Raw genomic sequence first — 20,235 nt, 5'->3', positions numbered from 1 at the left:
AATTGCAGGGAGCCCCAAATAGCCAAACAATCCAGAAGGAGCAAGTTGGAAGACTCACACTCCCAATTTCAAAACTTACTACCAAGTGACAGTAATCAAGAGCGTGGGAGTATGGAGGTGGCGGTGGCCGAGGTTCCCTCGAATTGCCGGAACTTGATGGAGAAGCGATTGCTGGAACAAGGGCTGCTGAATTCTCCGTGCCTGCATCCCGGGGCGCTGCCGGGCACTAGGGACGCGGCCAGGCGAGAGGCACACCTTCGTTGCTCAGCTGCAGGACCTGTCTGTGCCCTGCTGCCTGGGCAGCTTGGATTTTCTCGGGGATAGCTGATGGCTGCACTTGTCCGCGCTCGCCTGCCCTCGGCCTGCGGTTGCTTGGGGCTGGCTTGCGAGGGCACTGCTTTCGGGCCAGGAAGGCGGCCCGGGCCCGCTACCATAAGGGGCGCCTCAAGCAACAGGTGGGGGCCAATCGAGCACTGCCAGCATGTATGGAAACCCATGGCCAATCCCAAATATGTTGTCTATGACGAGAATTGGGTTGGACGCAGTTTGGAGCTATTTGATTGTTGAAGATTTTAGCATTGCACTAAGAGTGTTTGCTTTAGCTGTACTAACTGATTTGTTGGATGGATTTATTGCTCAAAACTGGGCCAATCAGAAATCAGCTTTGAGAAGCTCTCTTGATCCACTTGCTCTTAAAATGTTTCCAGTATCTGTATGTTAGCTTGACCTATGCAGATCTTATTCCAGTTTCATCTCTTGATCATTTCAAGAGATGTAATGTTGATTGCTGCCGGTTTTTTGTTTGTTTGTTTGTTTGTTTATATCAGATGTAGAACTCCTCTAACACCGGGAACACTTGCTAAATATTTCAATTCTTGCTATGCCATCACTAGGTTAAAAACCAGTATTCATCAGCAAGGTAAACACAGCAGTCCAGTTAATGCTGCTCCAGTTTTCAATTACGCTGACAGCATTAATCTTCAGATACTTTGGTGTTTTACAGCTTTCACCACAGCTGCATCAGCTTACAGTTACTATCATTATGGTCAGAAAACTGTTCAACTGATAAAAGGCAGATAAAAGTTATCCATCATCATTAGAAAGTAAGCAGTATACATCACTGGTATCAGAGCCAGTTGGAAATACACAAGAGTTTCCCCGTTTTGGTGTTCAGCTTGTAAAAGAACTTGTCAGAAAAACCACATCATCAAAATTGAAGCGATGTGCATTGAAAATAAGGTTGATCATGGGCCTATGCGGAAATTCCTGTGTATTTTTTTTCTTTTTCCTATGTATTTAAAAATACAAATAAAACCGTAATTTAGAATTTTGCATCTTAGGTTTCTTGATTAATTGATAAAATACTAATTATTGTCAGTCATTTTTAATACACTAAAAAAAAAGAAAAAAGAAAAAAGTCCAGAGCATGAAAATGGAAGTATTGTCACCTCTCTTTAAATAGAATTTAGGTAGCTCTGGAAGCAATAGGGAATTTCCTGGCTTTAAATATATATCCTGTACAAGTTAACTAAACAGTTTTATGGTTTTTAGATCTGTGTACACATTGACAGTTCATGAGGTTAATATTTTGATAATTTAGAATAATGACAGAAGTAGCTTAATTGTTTATGAAGTTGTAAAGAGATTTAAAATGCAGTGTGTTGTAGAAATAATAAGATCAAACAAAATAGAAGGTGTTGGAGTTCATGTTCTGTAAAGTCTTGAAACCTCTCAGGTGCCTAACAGTTTATGTGTTAGAATAACAAGTAACAAAGATAGTTGGAATAAGAGGACATGTCCCTTACCCTTTGCTTCAAAGAGACAGTGATTTACATCATGCCTCTCTCCACTGTGTTTATAACATAGCAATGTTTGTGTGATACTGGAACCTATACTCAAGTGATAATGTAAATGTGAAACTGAATATTTTTTCAAAGGTTTTATTTAAACTTTAGGAAATCTTTTTGTTTTGTTTTGTTAAGATGTTAAAGGAATAAAAGAGGTGGGAAAAAAAGTGTATGGTACTGGCCTAAGGATAGACATATAGACCAATGGAATAGAATTAAGAGTCCAGAAATAAACCCATACATCTGTGGCCAAGATGCAACTCAATGGGGAAAGAGTAGTCTCTTCAACAAATGTTGCTGGGAAAACTAGACATCCAAATGCAAAAAGAAGTTGGGTCTGTGCATCACACCATATATAAAAATTAACTCAAAATAGATCAAAGACCAAAATAGAAGAGCTAAAACTATAAAATTCTTAGAAGAAAACATGGGGGAAAATCTTAAGGACCTTGTATTTGGCAGTTGAGTCTTAGATATGAATCTAAAAGCTCGAGCAACAAAAGAAAAAATAGATAAATTGGATTTCATAAAAATTAAAAACTTTTGTGCTTCAAAGAAAATTATTTAAAAAATGAAAAAACAACCTACATTTGGAGAAAATATTTGCAAATCATGTATTTGACAAGAGTCTAGTATCTAGAGTATATAAAGAACTCTTACAGGCTGGGAAGATGTCGGCTAGGTGAGACAGGGAAAAAAAACACCTCCACGAAAAACACTAGATAAAAACCAGAAAGTGACCCAGAATATCAGTTACAGAGAAGCGCCAGCTGAACGAGGTCTGCTAGTTCCCAGGGGCCGTATACTTGGTGAAACCGGGAGTCTGCATTCTGAAATGAGTGAGTAAGCTGGCTGGAAGACCCACAGCCATGCGGTGGTCTGGGGAAGCCAGGGTTTGGCATTTGGAGACCGACTGGCTCTTTTTAAAAAAAAAAAAAGGGAAAAACCCAGGAGCGGCTACAGCTGCGATAGTGGGAACCACGCAGTAAAACACACCAAGAGGGTGCTGGGCTGGCCTCTCAGTGTCTGGCCTGGAAGATAGCCCGCTGCAGATACCCTCAGGGCTGGGGGGAATGGAGGGGAGAGCTGGAAGCAGAAAGAAACCCTACGGCTAGCAGCTGGCTCCCCGGAGGGCTGGATAAACTCCTGCCAGGGGCCGTGCCCACAGCCCAGAGCCCCGCCAGTTGTCCCGGAGCTGGGAAGGAGGAACTGTGCAAGGAGGGGGGTGTTGAGATGCCCAGTTTAGCCATTTTTGCATCAGGCTGAAAGCGCCCTGGCATGGCCCGGCAGCCCGGGGCTTCCCTTGAGGGACGGCCCACACTGGTGATGTAGCATGGCATTCCCTCAGCAGAGGTCCTGGAGGATCGCAGCTGGGTGGGGGGACCTGCTCAGAGAACCCAGGGACACTACGCCAAGTCCAGTGGTTTGTGGGACAGCGAGAGAGAGGGTCTGGGGTGGAAATGAAATGAAGGCTTAGACTCTTGCGGTGGCCTTGAATCTCCAGGAACCTGGGGGATTTGAATATTAAAGCTGTCCTTCCTCCCTGGCCTCCCGTACACACGCCCCACATTCAGGGCGGACAGCTCCAGCAACACACCCAAACTGAGTTCTCCAAGTGAACCCCACAAGAATCATTTCCCCACACACCGCAGGGACAAGGTGGAGAACGGACTTGAGGGGTATAGGTGACTCACAGACACCATCTGCTGGTTAGTTAGAGGAAGTGTACGCCACCAAACTGTATTTCTGAAAAATTAGATAGGTATTTTTTTTTACAACTTGAAAGAACCCTATCAAGCAAAGCAAATCACAAGAGGCCAAAAACAACAGAAAATCTTAATGCATATGATAAAACCAGACGATATGGAGAATCCAACTCCAGACACACAAATGAAGATATCAGAAGAGACACAGTACCTCGCACAATTAATCAAAGAACTACAATCGAGGAACGAAAACATAGCAAAGGATTTAAAGGACATCAAGAAGACCATGGCCCAGGATATAAGCGACATAAGACCCTAGAAGAGCATAAAGAAGACATTGCAAGAGTAAATAAAAAAATAGAAGATCTTATGGAAATGAAAGAAACTGTTGGCCAAATTAAAAAGACTCTGGATATTCACAATACAAGCCTAGAGGAAGCTGAACAACATCTCAGTGTCCTAGAAGGCCACATAACAGAAAATGAAAGAACAAAAGAAAGAATGGAGAAAAAAATCAAAAAAATCGAAATGGATTGCAGGGATACGATAGATAAAATAAAATGTCCAAACTTAAGACTCATTGGTGTCCCAGAAGGGGAAGAGAAGAGTAAAGGTCTAGAAAGAGTATTCAAAGAAATTGTTGGGGAAAACTTCCCCAACCTACTACACAATATAAATACACAAAGCATAAATGCCCAGCGAACTTCAAATAGAATAAATCCAAATAAACCCACTCCGAGACATATTCTGATCAGACTCTCAAATACTGAAGAGAAGGAGCAAGTTCTGAAAGCAGCAAGAGAAAAGCAATTCACCACATAAAAGGAAACAACATAAGACTAAGTAGTGACTACTCAGCAGCCACCATGGAGGCGAGAAAGCAGTGGCATGACATATTTAAAATTCTGAGAGAGAAAAATTTCCAACCAAGAATACTTTATCCAGCAAAACTCTCCTTCAAATTTGAGGGAGAGCTTAAATTTTTCACAGGCAAATAAATGTTGAGAGACTTTGCCAATAAAAGACCTGCCCTACTTCAGATTCTAAAGGGACCCCTACCAACAGAGAAACAAAGGAGAAAGAGATATAGAGAATTTTAACAGACATATATAGTACCTTACATCCCAGATCACCAGGACACTCATTTTTCTCTAGTGATCATGGATCTTTCTCCAGCAGGGACCATAAGCTGGGACATAAAACAAGCCTCAAGAAATTTAAAAAAAAAAAATCGAATATACTCAAAGCACATTCTCCAACCACAATGGAATACAAATAAAAGTCAATAATTTTTGAGCTGTAACTCCACTATTTACTTCCTGCATGATATAAAATACACAAACTCTAATGACAAATCAGTGGTTTTGAACGCAAATGTAAAATATGTAATTTTAGACAACTATATAAAGGTGGGGGAATGAAGGAGTATAGGAACATAGTTTATGTGTCCTATTGAAGTTAAGTTGGTATCAAAGAAAAACAAGATTGATATGGATTTAAGAGGTTAATTTTAAGCCCCACAGTAAACACAAAGAAATTATCAGAGAATATAACCATAGAGATGAAATGCAGAGTTTTGGTTAAGAGAAATGGGGGAAGGGGCAATGGGGAGTTAAGAAATTAGTGTTTGAGGTGAAGGGAAATTTCTAGTAATGGGTGGTGGGAAAGAGCATTACAACATTCTAAATGTGATTAATCCCACTAATGGAATGCTAGGGAGGGGGTGGAATGGGAAGATTTAGGCTGTATATATGTTCCCACAACTGAAAAAAAAAAAAAGACAGTCTAAATAGATGACAATTGAATGCCAAGGATGAACTTGGATGGGATTGGAGGATAGACAACAGGTGGCTCAATGGGACACACTTCAGACATAAGGTAAAGGAAATATAGAATGTAAGCTTTGTATCATAGTTGAATCTCTTGTACTTCTTAGCTGCACTTAATGGGATTGCATAAAAGAATGTTCTTGTTCATGGGAAGTGTATACGTGGATTACAGTGTATGTTCAAGGATGTGTGCAGCTAACTCTCATATGTTCAGAAGACAGAGCAATAGATGATGGATGATAGATAGGGAAGGAAAGAAATAGCGATGTGACAGCATGTTAAAGTTGGTGGATTGAGGAGGCGGGGCAAGATGGCGGACTGGTCAGCTGTATATTTTAGTTACTCCTCCAGGAAAGCAGGTAGAAAGCCAGGAACTGCGTAGACTGGACACCACAGAGCAATCTGACTTTGGGCATACTTCATACAACACTCATGTAAACGTGGAAATGCTGAGATCAGCGAAATCTGTAAGTTTTTGTGGCCAGGGGACCCGCACCTCTCCCTGCCAGGCTCAGTCCCGTGGGAGGAGGGGCTGTCAGCTCCGGGAAGGAGAAAGGAGAACTGCAGTGGCAGCCCTTATTGGAAACTCATTCTACTGATCCAAACTCCACCAATAGATAGACTGAGACCAGACACCAGAGAATTTGAGAGCAGCCAGCCCAGCAGAGAGGAGACAGGCATAGAAAAAAAACAACACGAAAAACTCCAAAATAAAAGCGGAGGATTTTTGGAGTTCTGGTGAACATAGAAAGGGGAAGGGCAGAGCTCAGGCCCTGAGGCTCATATGCAAATCCCGAAGAAAAGCTGATCTTTCTGCCCTGTGGACCTATCCTTAATGGCCCTAATTGCTTTGTCTCTTAGCATTTCAATAACCCTTTAGATCTGTGAGGAGGGCCCCCCCCCTTTTTTTTTTAATCCTTTTTTCTTTTTCTAAAACAATTACTCTAAGAAGCCCAATACAGAAAGCTTCAAAGACTTGCAGTTTGGGCAGGTCAAGACAAGAGCAGAACTAAGAGAGCTCTGAGACAAAAGGCAATAATCCAGTGGCTGAGAAAATTCACTAAATACCACAACTTCCCAAGGAAAGGGGGGTGTCTGCTCACAGCCATCATCCTGGTGGACAGGAAACACTCTTGCCCATCGCCAGCCCCATAGCGCACAGCTGCCCCAGACAACCCAGTGTGACGGAAGTGCTGCAAATAACAGGCACACACCACAAAAGTGGGCGTGGACATTAGCCTTCCCTGCAACCTCAGTTGATTGTCCCAGAGTTGGGAAGGTGGAGCAGTGTGAATTAACAAAGCCCCATTCAGCCATCATTTCAGCAGACTGGGAGCCTCCCTACAGAGCCCAGCAGCCCAGAACCACCCTGGAGGGACAGCACTCACCTGTGACATAGCACAGTCATCCCTCAACAGAGGACCAGGGGGTGCACGGCCTGGAAGAGGGACCCACTCGCAAGTCTCTGGAGCCATACACCAATACCAAGGACTTGTGGGTCAGTGGCAGAGACGAACTGTGGCAGGACTGAACTGAAGGATTAGACTATTGCAGCAGCTTTAATACTCCAGGATCACCAGGGAGATTTGATTGTTAGAGCCACCCCATCTCCCTGACTGCCCAGAAACACGCCCATATACAGGGCGGGCAACACCAACTGCACACGCAAGCTTGGTACACCAATTGGACCCCACAGGACTCACTCCCCGACTCACCACAAAGGCAAAGCAGGGGAGAACTGGTTTTGTGGAGAACAGGTGGCTCGTGGACACCACCTGCTGGTTAGTTAGAGAAAGTGTACTCCACGAAGCTGTAGATCTGATAAATTAGAGATAAGGACTTCAGTTGGTCTACAAATCCTAAAAGAACCCTATCAAGTTCAGCAAATGCCAAGAGGCCAAAAACAACAGAAAATTATAAAGCATATGAAAAAACCAGACGATATGGATAACCCAAGCCCAAGCACCCAAATCAAAAGATCAGAGGAGACACAGCACCTAGAGCAGCTACTCAAAGAACTAAAGATGAACAATGAGACCATAGTACGGGATACAAAGGATATCAAGAAGACCCTAGAAGAGCATAAAGAAGACATTGCAAGACTAAATAAAAAAATAGATGATCTTATGGAAATTAAAGAAACTGTTGACCAAATTAAAAAGATTCTGGACATTCATAGTACAAGACTAGAGAAAGTTGAACAACGAATCAGTGACCTGGAAGATGACAGAATGGAAAATGAAAGCATAAAAGAATGAATGGGGAAAAAAATTGAAAAAATCTATCAGGAATATGATAGATAATATAAAACGTCCGAATATAAGACTCATTGGTGTTCCAGAAGGGGAAGAAAAGGGTAAAGGTCTAGGAAGACTATTCAAAGAAATTGTTGGGGAAAACTTCCCAAATCTTCTAAACAACATAAATACACAAATCATAATGGCTCAGCGAACTCCAAATAGAATAAATCCAAATAAACTCACTCCGAGACATATTCTGATCACACTGTCAAACACAGAAGAGAAGGAGCAAGTTCTGAAAGCAGCAAGAGAAAAGCAATTCACCACATGCAAAGGAAACAGCATAAGACTAAGTAGTGACTACTCAGCAGCCACCATGGAGGCAAGAAGGCAGTGGCACAATATATTTACAATTCTGAGTGAGAAAAATTTCCAACCAAGAATACTTTATTTCAAATTTGAGGGAGAGCTTAATTTTTTCCCAGACAAACAAATGCTGAGAGAATTTGCTAACAAGAGACCTGCCCTACTGGAGATACTAAAGGGAGCCCTACAGACAGAGAAACAAAGACAGGACAGAGAGACTTGGAGAAAGGTTCAGTACTAAAGAGATTCGGTATGGGTACAATAAAGGATATTAATAGAGGGGGAAAATATATATGACAAACATAAACCAAAGGATAAGATGGCTGATTCAAGAAATGCCTTCACGGTTATAACATTGAATGTAAATGGATTAAACTCCCCAATTAAAAGATATAGATTCACAGAATGGATCAAAAAAATGAACCATCAATATGTTGCATACAAGAGACTCATCTTAGACACAGGGACACAAAGAAATTGAAAGGATGGAAAAAAATATTTCATGCAAGCTACAGCCAAAAGAAAGCAGGTGTAGCAATATTAATCTCAGATAAAATAGACTTTAAATGCAGGGATGTTTTGAGAGACAAAGAAGGCCACTACGTACTAATAAAAGGGGCAATTCAACAAGAAGAAATAACAATCATAAATGTCTATGCACCCAATCAAGGTGCCACAAAATACATGGGAGAAACACTGGCAAAACTAAAGGAAGCAATTGATGTTTCCACAATAATTGTGAGAGACTTCACCACATCACTCTCTCCTATAGATAGATCAACCAGACAGAAGACCAATGAGGAAATTGAAAACCTAAACAATCTGATAAATGAATTAGATTTAACAGACATATACAGAACATTACATCCCAAATCACCAGGATATACACACTTTTCTAGTGCTCACGGAAGTTTCTCCAGAATAGATCATATGCTGGGACATAAAACAAGCCTCAATAAATTTAAAAAGATTGAAATTATTCAAAGCACATTCTCTGACCACAATGGCATACAATTAGAAGTCAATAACCATCAGAGACTTAGAAAATTCACAAAGACCTGGAGGTTAAACAACACACTCTTAAACAATCAGTGAGTTAAAGAAGAAATAGCAAGAGAAATTGCTAAATATATAGAGATGAATGAAAATGAGAACACAACATACCAAAACCTATGGGATGCAGCAAAACCAGTACTGAGGGGGAAATTTATAGCACTAAATGCATATATTAAAAAGGAAGAAAGAGCCAAAATCAAAGAACTAATGGATCAACTGAAGAAGCTAGGAAATGAACAGCAAACCAATCCTAAACCAAGTAGAAGAAAAGAAATAACAAGGATTAAAGCAGAAATAAATGACATAGAGAACAAAAAAAACAATAGAGGATAAATATCACCAAAAGTTGGTTCTTTGAGAAGATCAACAAGATTGACAAGCCCCTAGCTAGACTGACAAAATCGAAAAGAGAGAAGACCCATATAAAGAAAATAATGAATGAAAAAGGTGACATAACTGCAGATCCTGAAGAAATTAAAAAAATTATAAGAGGATATTATCAACAACTGTATGGCAACAAACTGGATAATGTAGAGGAAATGGACAATTTCCTGAAAACATATGAACAACCTAGACTGACCAGAGAAGAAATAGAAGACCTCAATCAACCCATCACAAGCAAAGAGATCCAATCAGTCATCAAAAATCTTCCCACAAATAAATGCCCAGGGCCAGATGGCTTCACAGGGGAATTCTACCAAACTTTCCAGAAAGAACTGACACCAATCTTACTCAAACTCTTTCAAAACATTGAAGAAAATGGAACACTACCTAACTCATTTTATGAAGCTAACATCAATCTAATACCAAAACCAGGCAAAGATGCTACAAAAAAGGAAAACTACCGGCCAATCTCCCTAATGAATATAGATGCAAAAATCCTCAACAAAATACTTGCAAATCGAATCCAAAGACACATTAAGAAAATCATACACCATGACCAAGTGGGGTTCATTCCAGGCATGCAAGGATAGTTCGACATAAGAAAATCAATCAATGTATTACAACACATTAAAAATTCGAAACGGAAAAATCAAATGATCATCTCAATAGATGCTGAAAAAACATTTGACAAAATCCAACATCCGTTTTTGATAAAAACACTTGAAAAGGTAGGAATTGAGGGAAACTTCCTCAATATGATAAAGAGCATATATGAAAAACCCACAGCCAGCATAGTACTCAATGGTGAGAGACTGAAATGAATGCCTTCCCTCTAAGATCAGGAACAAGACAAGGATGCCCACTGTCACCACTGTTATTCAACATTGTGCTGGAAGTGCTAGCCAGGGCAATCCGACAAGACAAAGAAATAAAAGGCATCCAAATTGGAAAAGAAGAAGTAAAACTGTCATTGTTCGCAGATGATATGATCTTATATCTGGAAAACCCTGAGGAATCGACGATACAGCTACTAGAGCTAATAACCAATTTTGGCAAAGTAGCGGGATACAAGATTAATGCACATAAGTCAGTAATGTTTCTATATGCTAGAAATGAACAAACTGAAGAGACACTCAAGAAAAAGATACCATTTTCAATAGCAACTAAAAAAATCAAGTACCTAGGAATAAACTTAACCAAAGATGTAAAAGACCTATACAAAGAAAACTACATAACTCTACTAAAAGAAATAGAAGGGGACCTTAAAAGATGGAAAAATATTCCATGTTCTTGGATAGGAAGGCTAAACATCATTAAGATGTCAATTCTACCCAAACTCATCTACAGATTCAATGCAATCCCAATCAAAATTCCAACAACCTACTTTGCAGACTTGGAAAAGCTAGTTATCAAATTTATTTGGAAAGGGAAGATGCCTCGAATTGCTAAAGACACTCTAAAAAAGAAAAATGAAGTGGGAGGACTTACACTCCCTGACTTTGAAGCTTATTATAAAGTCACAGTTGTCAAAACAGCATGGTACTGGCACAAAGATAGACATATAGATCAATGGAATCGAATTGAGAATTCGGAGATAGACCCTCAGATCTATGGTCAACTGATCTTTGATAACGCCCCCAAAGTCACTGAACTGAGTCATAATGGTCTTTTCAACAAATGGGGCTGGGAGAGTTGGATATCCATATCCAAAAGAATGAAAGAGCACCCCTACCTCACACCGTACACAAAAATTAACTCAAAATGGATCAAAGATCTCAATGTAAAAGAAAGTACCATAAAACTCCTAGAAGATAATGTAGGAAAACATTTTCAAGACCTTGTGTTAGGCGGCCACTTCCTAGACTTTACACCCAAAGCACAAGGAACAAAAGAAAAAATAGATGAATGGGAACTCCTCAAGCTTAGAAGTTTCTGCACCTCAAAGGAATTTCTCAAAAAGGTAAAGAGGCAGCCAACTCAATGGGAAAAAATTTTTGGAAACCATGTATCTGACAAAAGACTGATATCTTGCATATATAAAGAAATCCTACAACTCAATGACAATAGTACAGACAGCCCAATTATAAAATGGGCAAAAGATATGAAAAGACAGTTCTCTGAAGAGGAAATACAAATGGCCAAGAAACACATGAAAAAGTGTTCAGCTTCACTATCTATTAGAGAGATGCAAATTAAGACCACAGTGAGATACCATCTAACACCGATTAGAATGGCTGCCATTAAACAAACAGGAAACTACAAATGCTTGAGGGGATGTGGAGAAATTGGAACTCTTATTCATTGTTGGTGGGACTGTATAATGGTTCAGCCACTCTGGAAGTCAGTCTGGCAGTTCCTTAGAAAACTAGATATAGAGTTACCATTCGATCCAGCGATTGCACTTCTCGGTATATACCCGGAAGATCGGAAAGCAGTGACACGAACAGATATCTGCACGGCAATGTTCATAGCAGCATTATTCACAATTGCCAAGAGATGGAAACAACCCAAATGTCCTTCAACAGATGAGCGGATAAATAAAATGTGGTATTTACACACGATGGAATACTACACGGCAGGAAGAAGGAACGATCTCGTGAAACATATGACAACATGGATGAACCTTGAAGACATAATGCTGAGCGAAATAAGCCAGGCACAAAAAGAGAAATATTATATGCTACCACTAATGTGAACTTTGAAAAATGTAAAACAAATGGTTTATAATGTAGAATGCAGGGGAACTAGCAATAGAGAGCAATTAAGGAAGGTGGAACAATAATCCAAGAAGAACAGATAAGCTATTTAATGTTCTGGGGATGCCCAGGAATGACTATGGTCTGTTAATTTCTGATGGATATAGTAGGAACAAGTTCACAGAAATGTTGCTATATTAGGTAACTTTCTTGGGGTAAAGTAGGAACAGGTTGGAAGTAAAGCTGTTATCTTAGGTTAGTTGTCTTTTTCTTACTCCCTTGTTATGGTCTCTTTGAAATGTTCTTTTATTGTATGTTTTTTTTTTTTCTTTTTTTATAATTTTTTTTTTCCATACCGTTGATTTAAAAAAGTTAAAAAAAAAAAAAAAAAAAAGAAAAAACAAGGAAAAAAATATGTAGTGCCCCCTTGAGGAGCCTGTGGAGAATGCAGGGGTATTGGCCTACCCCACCTCGATGGTTGCTAACATGACCACAGACATAGGGGACTGGTGGTTTGATGGGTTGAGCCCTCTACCATAGGTTTTACCCTTGGGAAGACGGTTGCTGCAAAGGAGAGGCTAGGCCTCCCTATAATTGTGCCTAAGAGCCTCCTCCTGAATGCCTCTTTGTTGCTCAGATGTGGCCCTCTCTAGCTAAGCCAACTTGAAAGGTGAAATCACTGCCCTCCCCCCTACATGGGATCAGACACCCAGGGGAGTGAATCTCCCTGGCAACGTGGAATATGATCCCGGGGAGGAATATAGACCTGGCATCGTGGGACGGAGAACATCTTCTTGACCAAAAGTGGGATGTGAAAGGAAATGAAATAAGCTTCAGTGGCAGAGAGATTCCAAAAGGAGCCGAGAGGTCACTCTGGTGGGCACTCTTACACACAATTTAGACAACCCTTTTTAGGTTCTAAAGAATTGGGGTAGCTGGTGGTGGATACCTGAAACTATCAGACTACAAACCAGAACCCATGAATCTTGAAGACAATTGTATAATAATGTAGCTTATGAGGGGTGACAATGGGATTGGGAAAGCCACAAGGACCACACTCCACTTTGTCTAGTTTATGAATGGATGAGTAAAAAAATAGAGGAAGGAAACAAACAAACAAACAGACAAAGGTACGCAGGGTTCTTTTTTACTTCAATTGCTCTTTTTCACTTTAATTATTACTATTGTTATTTGTGTGTGTGTGCTAATGAAGGTGTCAGGGATTTATTTAGGTGATGAATGTACAACTATGTAATGGTACTGTGAACAATCGAATGTATGATTTGTTTTGTATGACTGCGTGGTATGTGAATATATCTCAATAAAATGAAGATAAAGAAAAAAAATAAAGTTGGTGGATTGAGCTATCGGGGGAGGGGGGTCAGGGTATGATGGAATTCTGCATATGGGGTTAGTATTGTTTTTGCAAGTGTTCCTGTAACTTTGAATTTATTTCAAAAAAAATAAAAATAAAAATAAAAAGAACCCTTACAACTCAACACCAAAAAGACAAACAACCTAACTTTTAAAAAGGGCATCCAGGATATTTAAAGAAATCCTACAGCGCAACAACAAGAATACAAACAACCCTGTTAAAAATGGCCAAAGGACCTGAATAGACATTTCTCCAAGGAAGAAACACAAATGATCAAAAAGCAAATGAAAAGATGCTCAACATTGTTAGCCATTAAGGAAATTGAAATCGAAACCACAATGGAAAACAAATTTTTTTTAAAAACCAAGAACAAAAAAATAACAACAAAACCACAGTGAAATACCATTTCATACCCTCTATATTGACTACTATTATAAAAAACAAAACAAAGTAAAAAGTGTTGGATAGGATGTGGAGAAGGGAGAAATGGGAACATTCATTCATATTGGTTGGAACGTAAAATGGTGCAGCTACTATGGTAGACAGTTTAGTGGTTCCTCAAAAAGTTAAATATAGAATTACCTTATGACCAAGCAATCCCACTTCTAAGAATATACTCAAAAGAGTTGAAAGCAGGGACTTGAACAGATATTTGCACATCGATGTTCATAGTGGTGTTATTCACAGTAGCCAAAAGACAGAAGCAACCCAAGTATCCATCAACTGATGAATGGACAAGCAAAACATGGTATATACATAGAATGGAATATTATTCAGCCGTAATGGATGGCATTTGCACAAAGAACTTGAACAGACATTTCTCCAGAAAGATACAGAAATAGCCAATAAGTGCATGAAAAGATGCTCAACATCATTAATCATTAGAGGAATGCAAATCAAAGCCACAATGAGGTACAATTTCATACTCACTAGCATGGAATGGCTATTATTTTTAAAATGGAAAATAACAAGTGTTGACACAGCTGCAGAGAAATGGGAACCCTCATATATTGTTGGTGGGAATGCAAAATGGTACAGTCACTGTAGAGAACAGTTTGGTGGTTCCTCAAAAAGTTAAACATAGAATTACCATATGGCTTAGCAGTCCCACTTCTAGGTATATAACCAAAAGACCTGATAGCAGAGTTCAAACAGATTCTTTTACAACAATGTTCATAGCACCATTATTTAAATAGTCAAAAGGTAGAAGCGGTATTAGTGTCCATCAACAGGTAAATGGATAAACTAAATATCATATATCCATATGTGCTGGTTTGGATGTACTATGTCCCCCAAAATGCCATTATCTTTGATGCAGTCTTGTGTGGGCAGGAAACTTATTGGTGTTGATTGGGTTGGAGACTTTTGATTGGATGTTTCCATGGAGATGTGATTGCTCAACTGTGGATGAGGTCTTTCACTGGATAATTTCCATGGAGTGTGGCCCCGCCCATTCAGCATGGGCCTTGATTAGTTTACGGGGGCACTATATAAGCTCAGACAGAAGGAGCTAGCTTGCTACAGCCAAAAGGGACACTTTGAAGAATGCATGGAAGCTGAAAGAGGAGCTGCAGCTTACAGAGACATTTTTGAGACAGCCTTTGAAAGCAGACTTTTGCTCCAGAGATGCTAAGAGAGAACTAACACCCCAAGAACAAGTGAGCGTGACATTTTAGGGAGAAGCTGAAGTCTAGAGAGGAACATCCCAAGAGAAAGCCATTTTGAAACCAGAACTCCGGAGCAGACACCAGCCACATGCCTTCCCATCTAACAGAAGCTTTCCAGACACCATTGTCCATCCTTCAGTGAAGGTACCCCCTTTCCTTGAACACTTTATGGCCTTAAGACTGTAACTTTTTAACCAAATAAACCCCCTTTATAAAAGCCAATCCATTTCTGGTATCTTGCTTAATGGCAGCATTAGCAAACTGGAACAACATACAATGGAATATTATTCAGCCATAAAATTAATGAAGTACCAATACATGCTACAACATGGATGAACCTCAAAAATATTATGCCAAGAAAAAGCAGCCAGACACAAAAGATCACATATTGTATGATGCTATTTACATGAAATATTCAGAATAGATAAATCCATAGAAACAGAATACAGATTGATGTTTGCCTTGGGTTGGGGAAGAAGAGTGGCAGCAACTGCTTAATGGGTACAGAACTTCCTTTTGGTGTGATTAAAATGTTTTGGAACTATATACAGGTAGTGTTTGCACAGAATTGTCAATGCATTAAATGCCACTCAGTTGTTTTAAAATGGTTAATTTATGTATGTGAATTTCACCTAAAGAAAAAGCATATGCATATACTGTATTTTGATACATATTATCATTTTGCCATCTAGTGCTGTTGCACAAATTTACACTCCCTACAGTAGTGTGTATGAGAGTGACCCTTTCTGTAAACCTTGGCTAATACTGGGCATCATCTTTTTTTTAATCATTGTGGCTCTTATAAATAAATAGTGGCATCTTGCCTTAATGTACTTTTCTTTACTGGAAAGAGTAAAGGTCTTTTCGTATACTTATTAGATGTTTCTGTTTCTGTTTTCTTCTCTTGAGGTGAATTAGTCATATGTTAAAGCAGAGTGATCTTTTTAAAATACAGATCTAATCATTTCTTGCTGACTCCCACTGCCCTTAGACAAAATCCAGATTCCTTAACATGATGTTCAAGACTTCTTCGTATCTCTCTAGCTCATTTCTTCCCATGCACCACTCTCACACTCTACCTTCCGGCCATACTTGAACCACTGAATTGCAGTTTCTGTAATCTTATTTGTTACTTCTAGGGCTTTGTAGGTGTGGTTCCTTTATCTGTAATATTTTTGTTATTTAATTTGTTGAGGCCCTCAAGTACTCCCTTTGGTCCTCCATCTGGAGAGTTTCCCCTGGCTTACTAATGTTGCCTTGGTTATTCTTCCTATGTGATTCTTAAGTGTCTTTTGGTTTTAAGTTATAAAACTTTTTTCTTCATGCTAATTTAAGATAAAACTGGAATTTTATTTTTTTATTATTTTAAAATATTTTACTGAAAAATTCTTGTGAATTAAAATCAACAGAAATATGTAAAACCATAACTACATAATGAAGTAGAGTGCAAAATTTTCATGAAAGTTTTGAATTGATAACCTTTGAAAAATTCTTTTAACCATACATACACATATTTCTAAACAAATATATGAATGGGATGATATATGTGCTTCTTGGGTTGGTCTTTTTTTCTCTTGGCCCCTTCACATGTAACCCTACACACATAGAAAACCATCAATCTAGTATCTCCCTTTCTGAATTTTTTCTCCATGGTTATAGAACTCTTCACAACATTAGCAGAAGAGTGATGAACAATAGGTAAAGTCCCTGGGCTATTTGAGTTTATCTTCTAGTTTTACATATATACCAACCTAATATATATAAAGAGGTATATTCAGCTGTGAACATGTTAGACAATTCTCTGAATCTTGATTTTTTCCCATAGTATTATCAAATCAACTTGTTTAGCTCTTACTTGTCCTTTTTAATGATTTGTATAATACGTCACTATATCCCATAATTTGTTTGACCATTTCCCTGATAACAAGTACTGCAGTCATTTACCATATGTTTTTGTCAATATAAACATCCTTATACACACATCATTATATTCTGGTGCTTTTATTTCTATGGATTAGATTATTAGAAGATCAAATGTATATATGTGTATTTACATCCAGAGTACATAAAGATCCGTTAAAAATTGATAAAGAGGGACACCAAGATAGAACAGTGACCAAGAGCCAAGTGAACGAATTTTCAAGGAGATTTCAATGATCAGCTATGTCAAATGAGAAGTCCAGGGCAAGTTTGACTCTTTCGTAATTCTTTCTGCCTAGACGCTTTTATGATTTTTCTTTGTCCTTAGAGTTCTTTAATTGTACTATGACATGCCAAGGCATATACTTTTCCCTATCAAAAAAGACTAAAACGTGGTTAATTCTTTTTAAACTTCAGACTCAGGTTTTCTTCAGTCCGGGGAAATTTTATTCCTATTGTTAGTACAATAGCTGTCCATCCTCCATTGGTTCAACTTACTCTTTCTGCTGCTCCTGCTATTCACGTCAGGGTTTTAGGATCTGTCCTCTTTGCTACTTATCCTTTTCCACTTACCATCTCTTTAGTTTTGCTCTATGCGTCAAGATATTTCTTCCCTTTGATTTTCCAGGATGCTAATTCAGTTCTCCATGGTGATCTTCCTTTCTTTCAATTAATATAAAATCCAGCTGGAGATGGGGGGATGCTCCACATGGTCATTCAGGGGCCGAGGTTACCAAGTCTACCATCTTCAACAGCTGAAGCCCCAGGTCATTCAAGGAGTCAATATGCAGTCAGCAAATGTGTGTTAATATCAAGGCTCTTGTGTGGGAGGTTTTCAAGGGACGGTCCTTGGCCTTTCCGCACCAACTCAGGAAGGCCTGCAGCAGGCTGTCCTCAACATACCGACTGCGCGGATGGTGTGAACATCTGGGGGTCCTGCCAAGGTCGCCAGGCGCGCAAGCATAGCGCTCGCTGCTTCCTCGAGGACTCAGTCCCCAGGGCTCGGGGCGAGCTCTCGGAAGGGCGGGAGAGACGTGGGGCCCGCTGCTGGAGTGAAACGCGCTGCGCAGTGCTAGGATTTTATTTTGAAACATACTGCCTGCTAGTGGAATGAAAAAAGTAAACACCAAGGCCCCCAGAGGGTAGGAACCCAAGGGGTCTCCTGTGGTTTCCTCTGAACTACTGCTCGATTTCTGTCTTCAGACTTGCTCCCTCTGGGTAAGCTTAAATCCCATGTGCACCCCAGTGCCTTCGTTTATACAGGAAGATGGAGAGGACCAGTCACGTGATATAAAAAAATGGTTGTCTGGGGCTTCATCGGGGCGATAGAGAAGAATGTTCCCAGAGAAGGGTAAATGGTTATTGGACTAGAAAGATACTTGAAAAAGGGTCTGCTACAGACTAATCTCCTTTGAAATTAAGTTTGAATCTTTTTTACTTAAAGAACATTGTAAATAGTAAGTTGAATTTTCTATTTCCATCTCATTTTGGTCAATACAGTCTCTTACGCTATAAAAATAAACAATTATTGTGCTGCTCTGAAAAAAAAATCCTATCATGTTACAAATGATACAAAGGAGGTACATTATCATAGAAAATATTTATAAAGATTTTATTTTCATTTTAAAGAATATTAATTTATAAATAGAGCATGTCATTCAAAACTAATAATTGTTATGTTTCCTTTATAGGTCATGCCTTGACTGCATTGGTAAAAATGCTATCATTTTAGAAAGTCAGATATCTTTATTACCTCCTAAACTTCTACAACAAGTACTCAAAAAAATAACATTTTGGACTGCAGCTAATCACCGAGAGGAACAAAGAGTTCAAACAGAAGAAACAGAAGATAAACATCAGTGGATCAGTAGCAATTAAGTTGTTATATGCTCTATGTATTTAATGTATTTAAACATTTTAATCCAGTTATGAGTTTTACACCCCCCTACCCCAAATTTGAGGCTTTATTTTGAAGATAAAATTTGAAACAAATACTTTTTTAGAGTGATTATTTGGCATGGGATATATGGAAATTAGATATTAACAAGGGTAGATTAAATTTATATTTTTAAGCCAATTTCTTTATAAGATGCAGAACAGATATTCTTTCTGAAAATGAATACAATTATAAAAGATTTTATCACAGTGTGTACTCTTTACTGGAAAGATTATACAAATTTCAAATCATCTCTCTCTCTAGCTGTCTCTTTTCTCTCTCTCTTTACACACACACACACACACACACACACACACACCCTACACATCAACTTTCAAAAAGAATAATATTTTCTCAAGTCATTTTAAAACTCTTAAGCTTCTCCTTAAATAATTCAGTGGCCAGCACACCTGGTCAAAAATTATAAAATAGGCAAACTCTGATATGGTATTAAACATTTAACTCCTGCCCTTTACCTGGTATTGTTAGGCATCATTGTAACCTTTTCTCAGCTTTATTTGAAAAGAATAAAAGGCCTTCTACTGCCTCTTTGCAATCCCTAAGTTAGTTTGTCCAATTTGTATACACACACGTGCACACACACACCCCACATTTTAAAGTGTTTAAAATGGAGGTTTATTTATAATACAGATTTTAGAATATTGAAAAGCAGTATATTAACTTTTAGGACATGTTACATTTTACCATGTAAGAGTGCTTCTGAAGTTATTTTCATAAGTAATAAAATGGGATGGTAACCTGGTAATTTGACTTATAGACACCCCTCAATTTGACTCACTCCATTCTTCAGAGTTGGTCTCAAGATGCAAAATTGTTGAAAATCTGGTATCTTTGCTCTTATTTTCAGTATTACTGCTTATACAGAAATTGCACATTATATTTATCTCTATATTCCTCAAACTTATACTTCTGCCATATTAACAATTTTTTCTTTCATATTATTACCGTCATACCCTTCCATTGAATTACCAAAAAGTCCAATATATAAAATTGTTCTCTACAATATCAGCCTGCAAATTATCTCTGAAATTAAAATGTTGGACAAAAATACATTTCTATGTTGAAATATTTATAATTTAGAATGAAAATTATAGTCATAGTTTCTCATTAAATTTTAGAGATATATTTTCTAGAAATGTGCAATGGATATATTTTGGGTGCCTAATGTTGAATTCATGTATTGAAATATTTT

General features: G+C 38.7%; 1 protein-coding gene across 7 annotated transcripts in view; it reads left to right on the top strand.

The window, feature by feature from the left end:
* Positions 1-19,080, top strand: part of KLHDC1 (kelch domain containing 1) — a 124,648-nt gene extending 105,568 nt beyond the window's left edge. For 6 of the 7 annotated variants that reach the window (XM_037834941.1, XM_037834943.1, XM_037834945.1 and 3 more), the window contains one exon: positions 18,778-19,080. In XM_037834941.1, coding sequence (XP_037690869.1) covers positions 18,778-18,964 — 187 coding nt within the window. In that variant the 3' untranslated portion in view covers positions 18,965-19,080. Of the gene's footprint in view, positions 1-1,003; positions 1,245-18,777 lie in introns of those variants that run through there. The other variant, XM_037834946.1, reaches the window with a different exon arrangement.
* The last annotated feature ends 1,155 nt before the right edge of the window (positions 19,081-20,235 follow it).

The sequence above is a fragment of the Choloepus didactylus genome, chromosome 4 (genome assembly GCF_015220235.1).
Source record: "Choloepus didactylus isolate mChoDid1 chromosome 4, mChoDid1.pri, whole genome shotgun sequence".
NCBI lineage: Eukaryota > Metazoa > Chordata > Mammalia > Pilosa > Megalonychidae > Choloepus > Choloepus didactylus.
The sequence above is the reverse complement of the archived record's forward strand: the minus strand, read 5'-3'. Positions and strand labels throughout refer to the sequence as shown.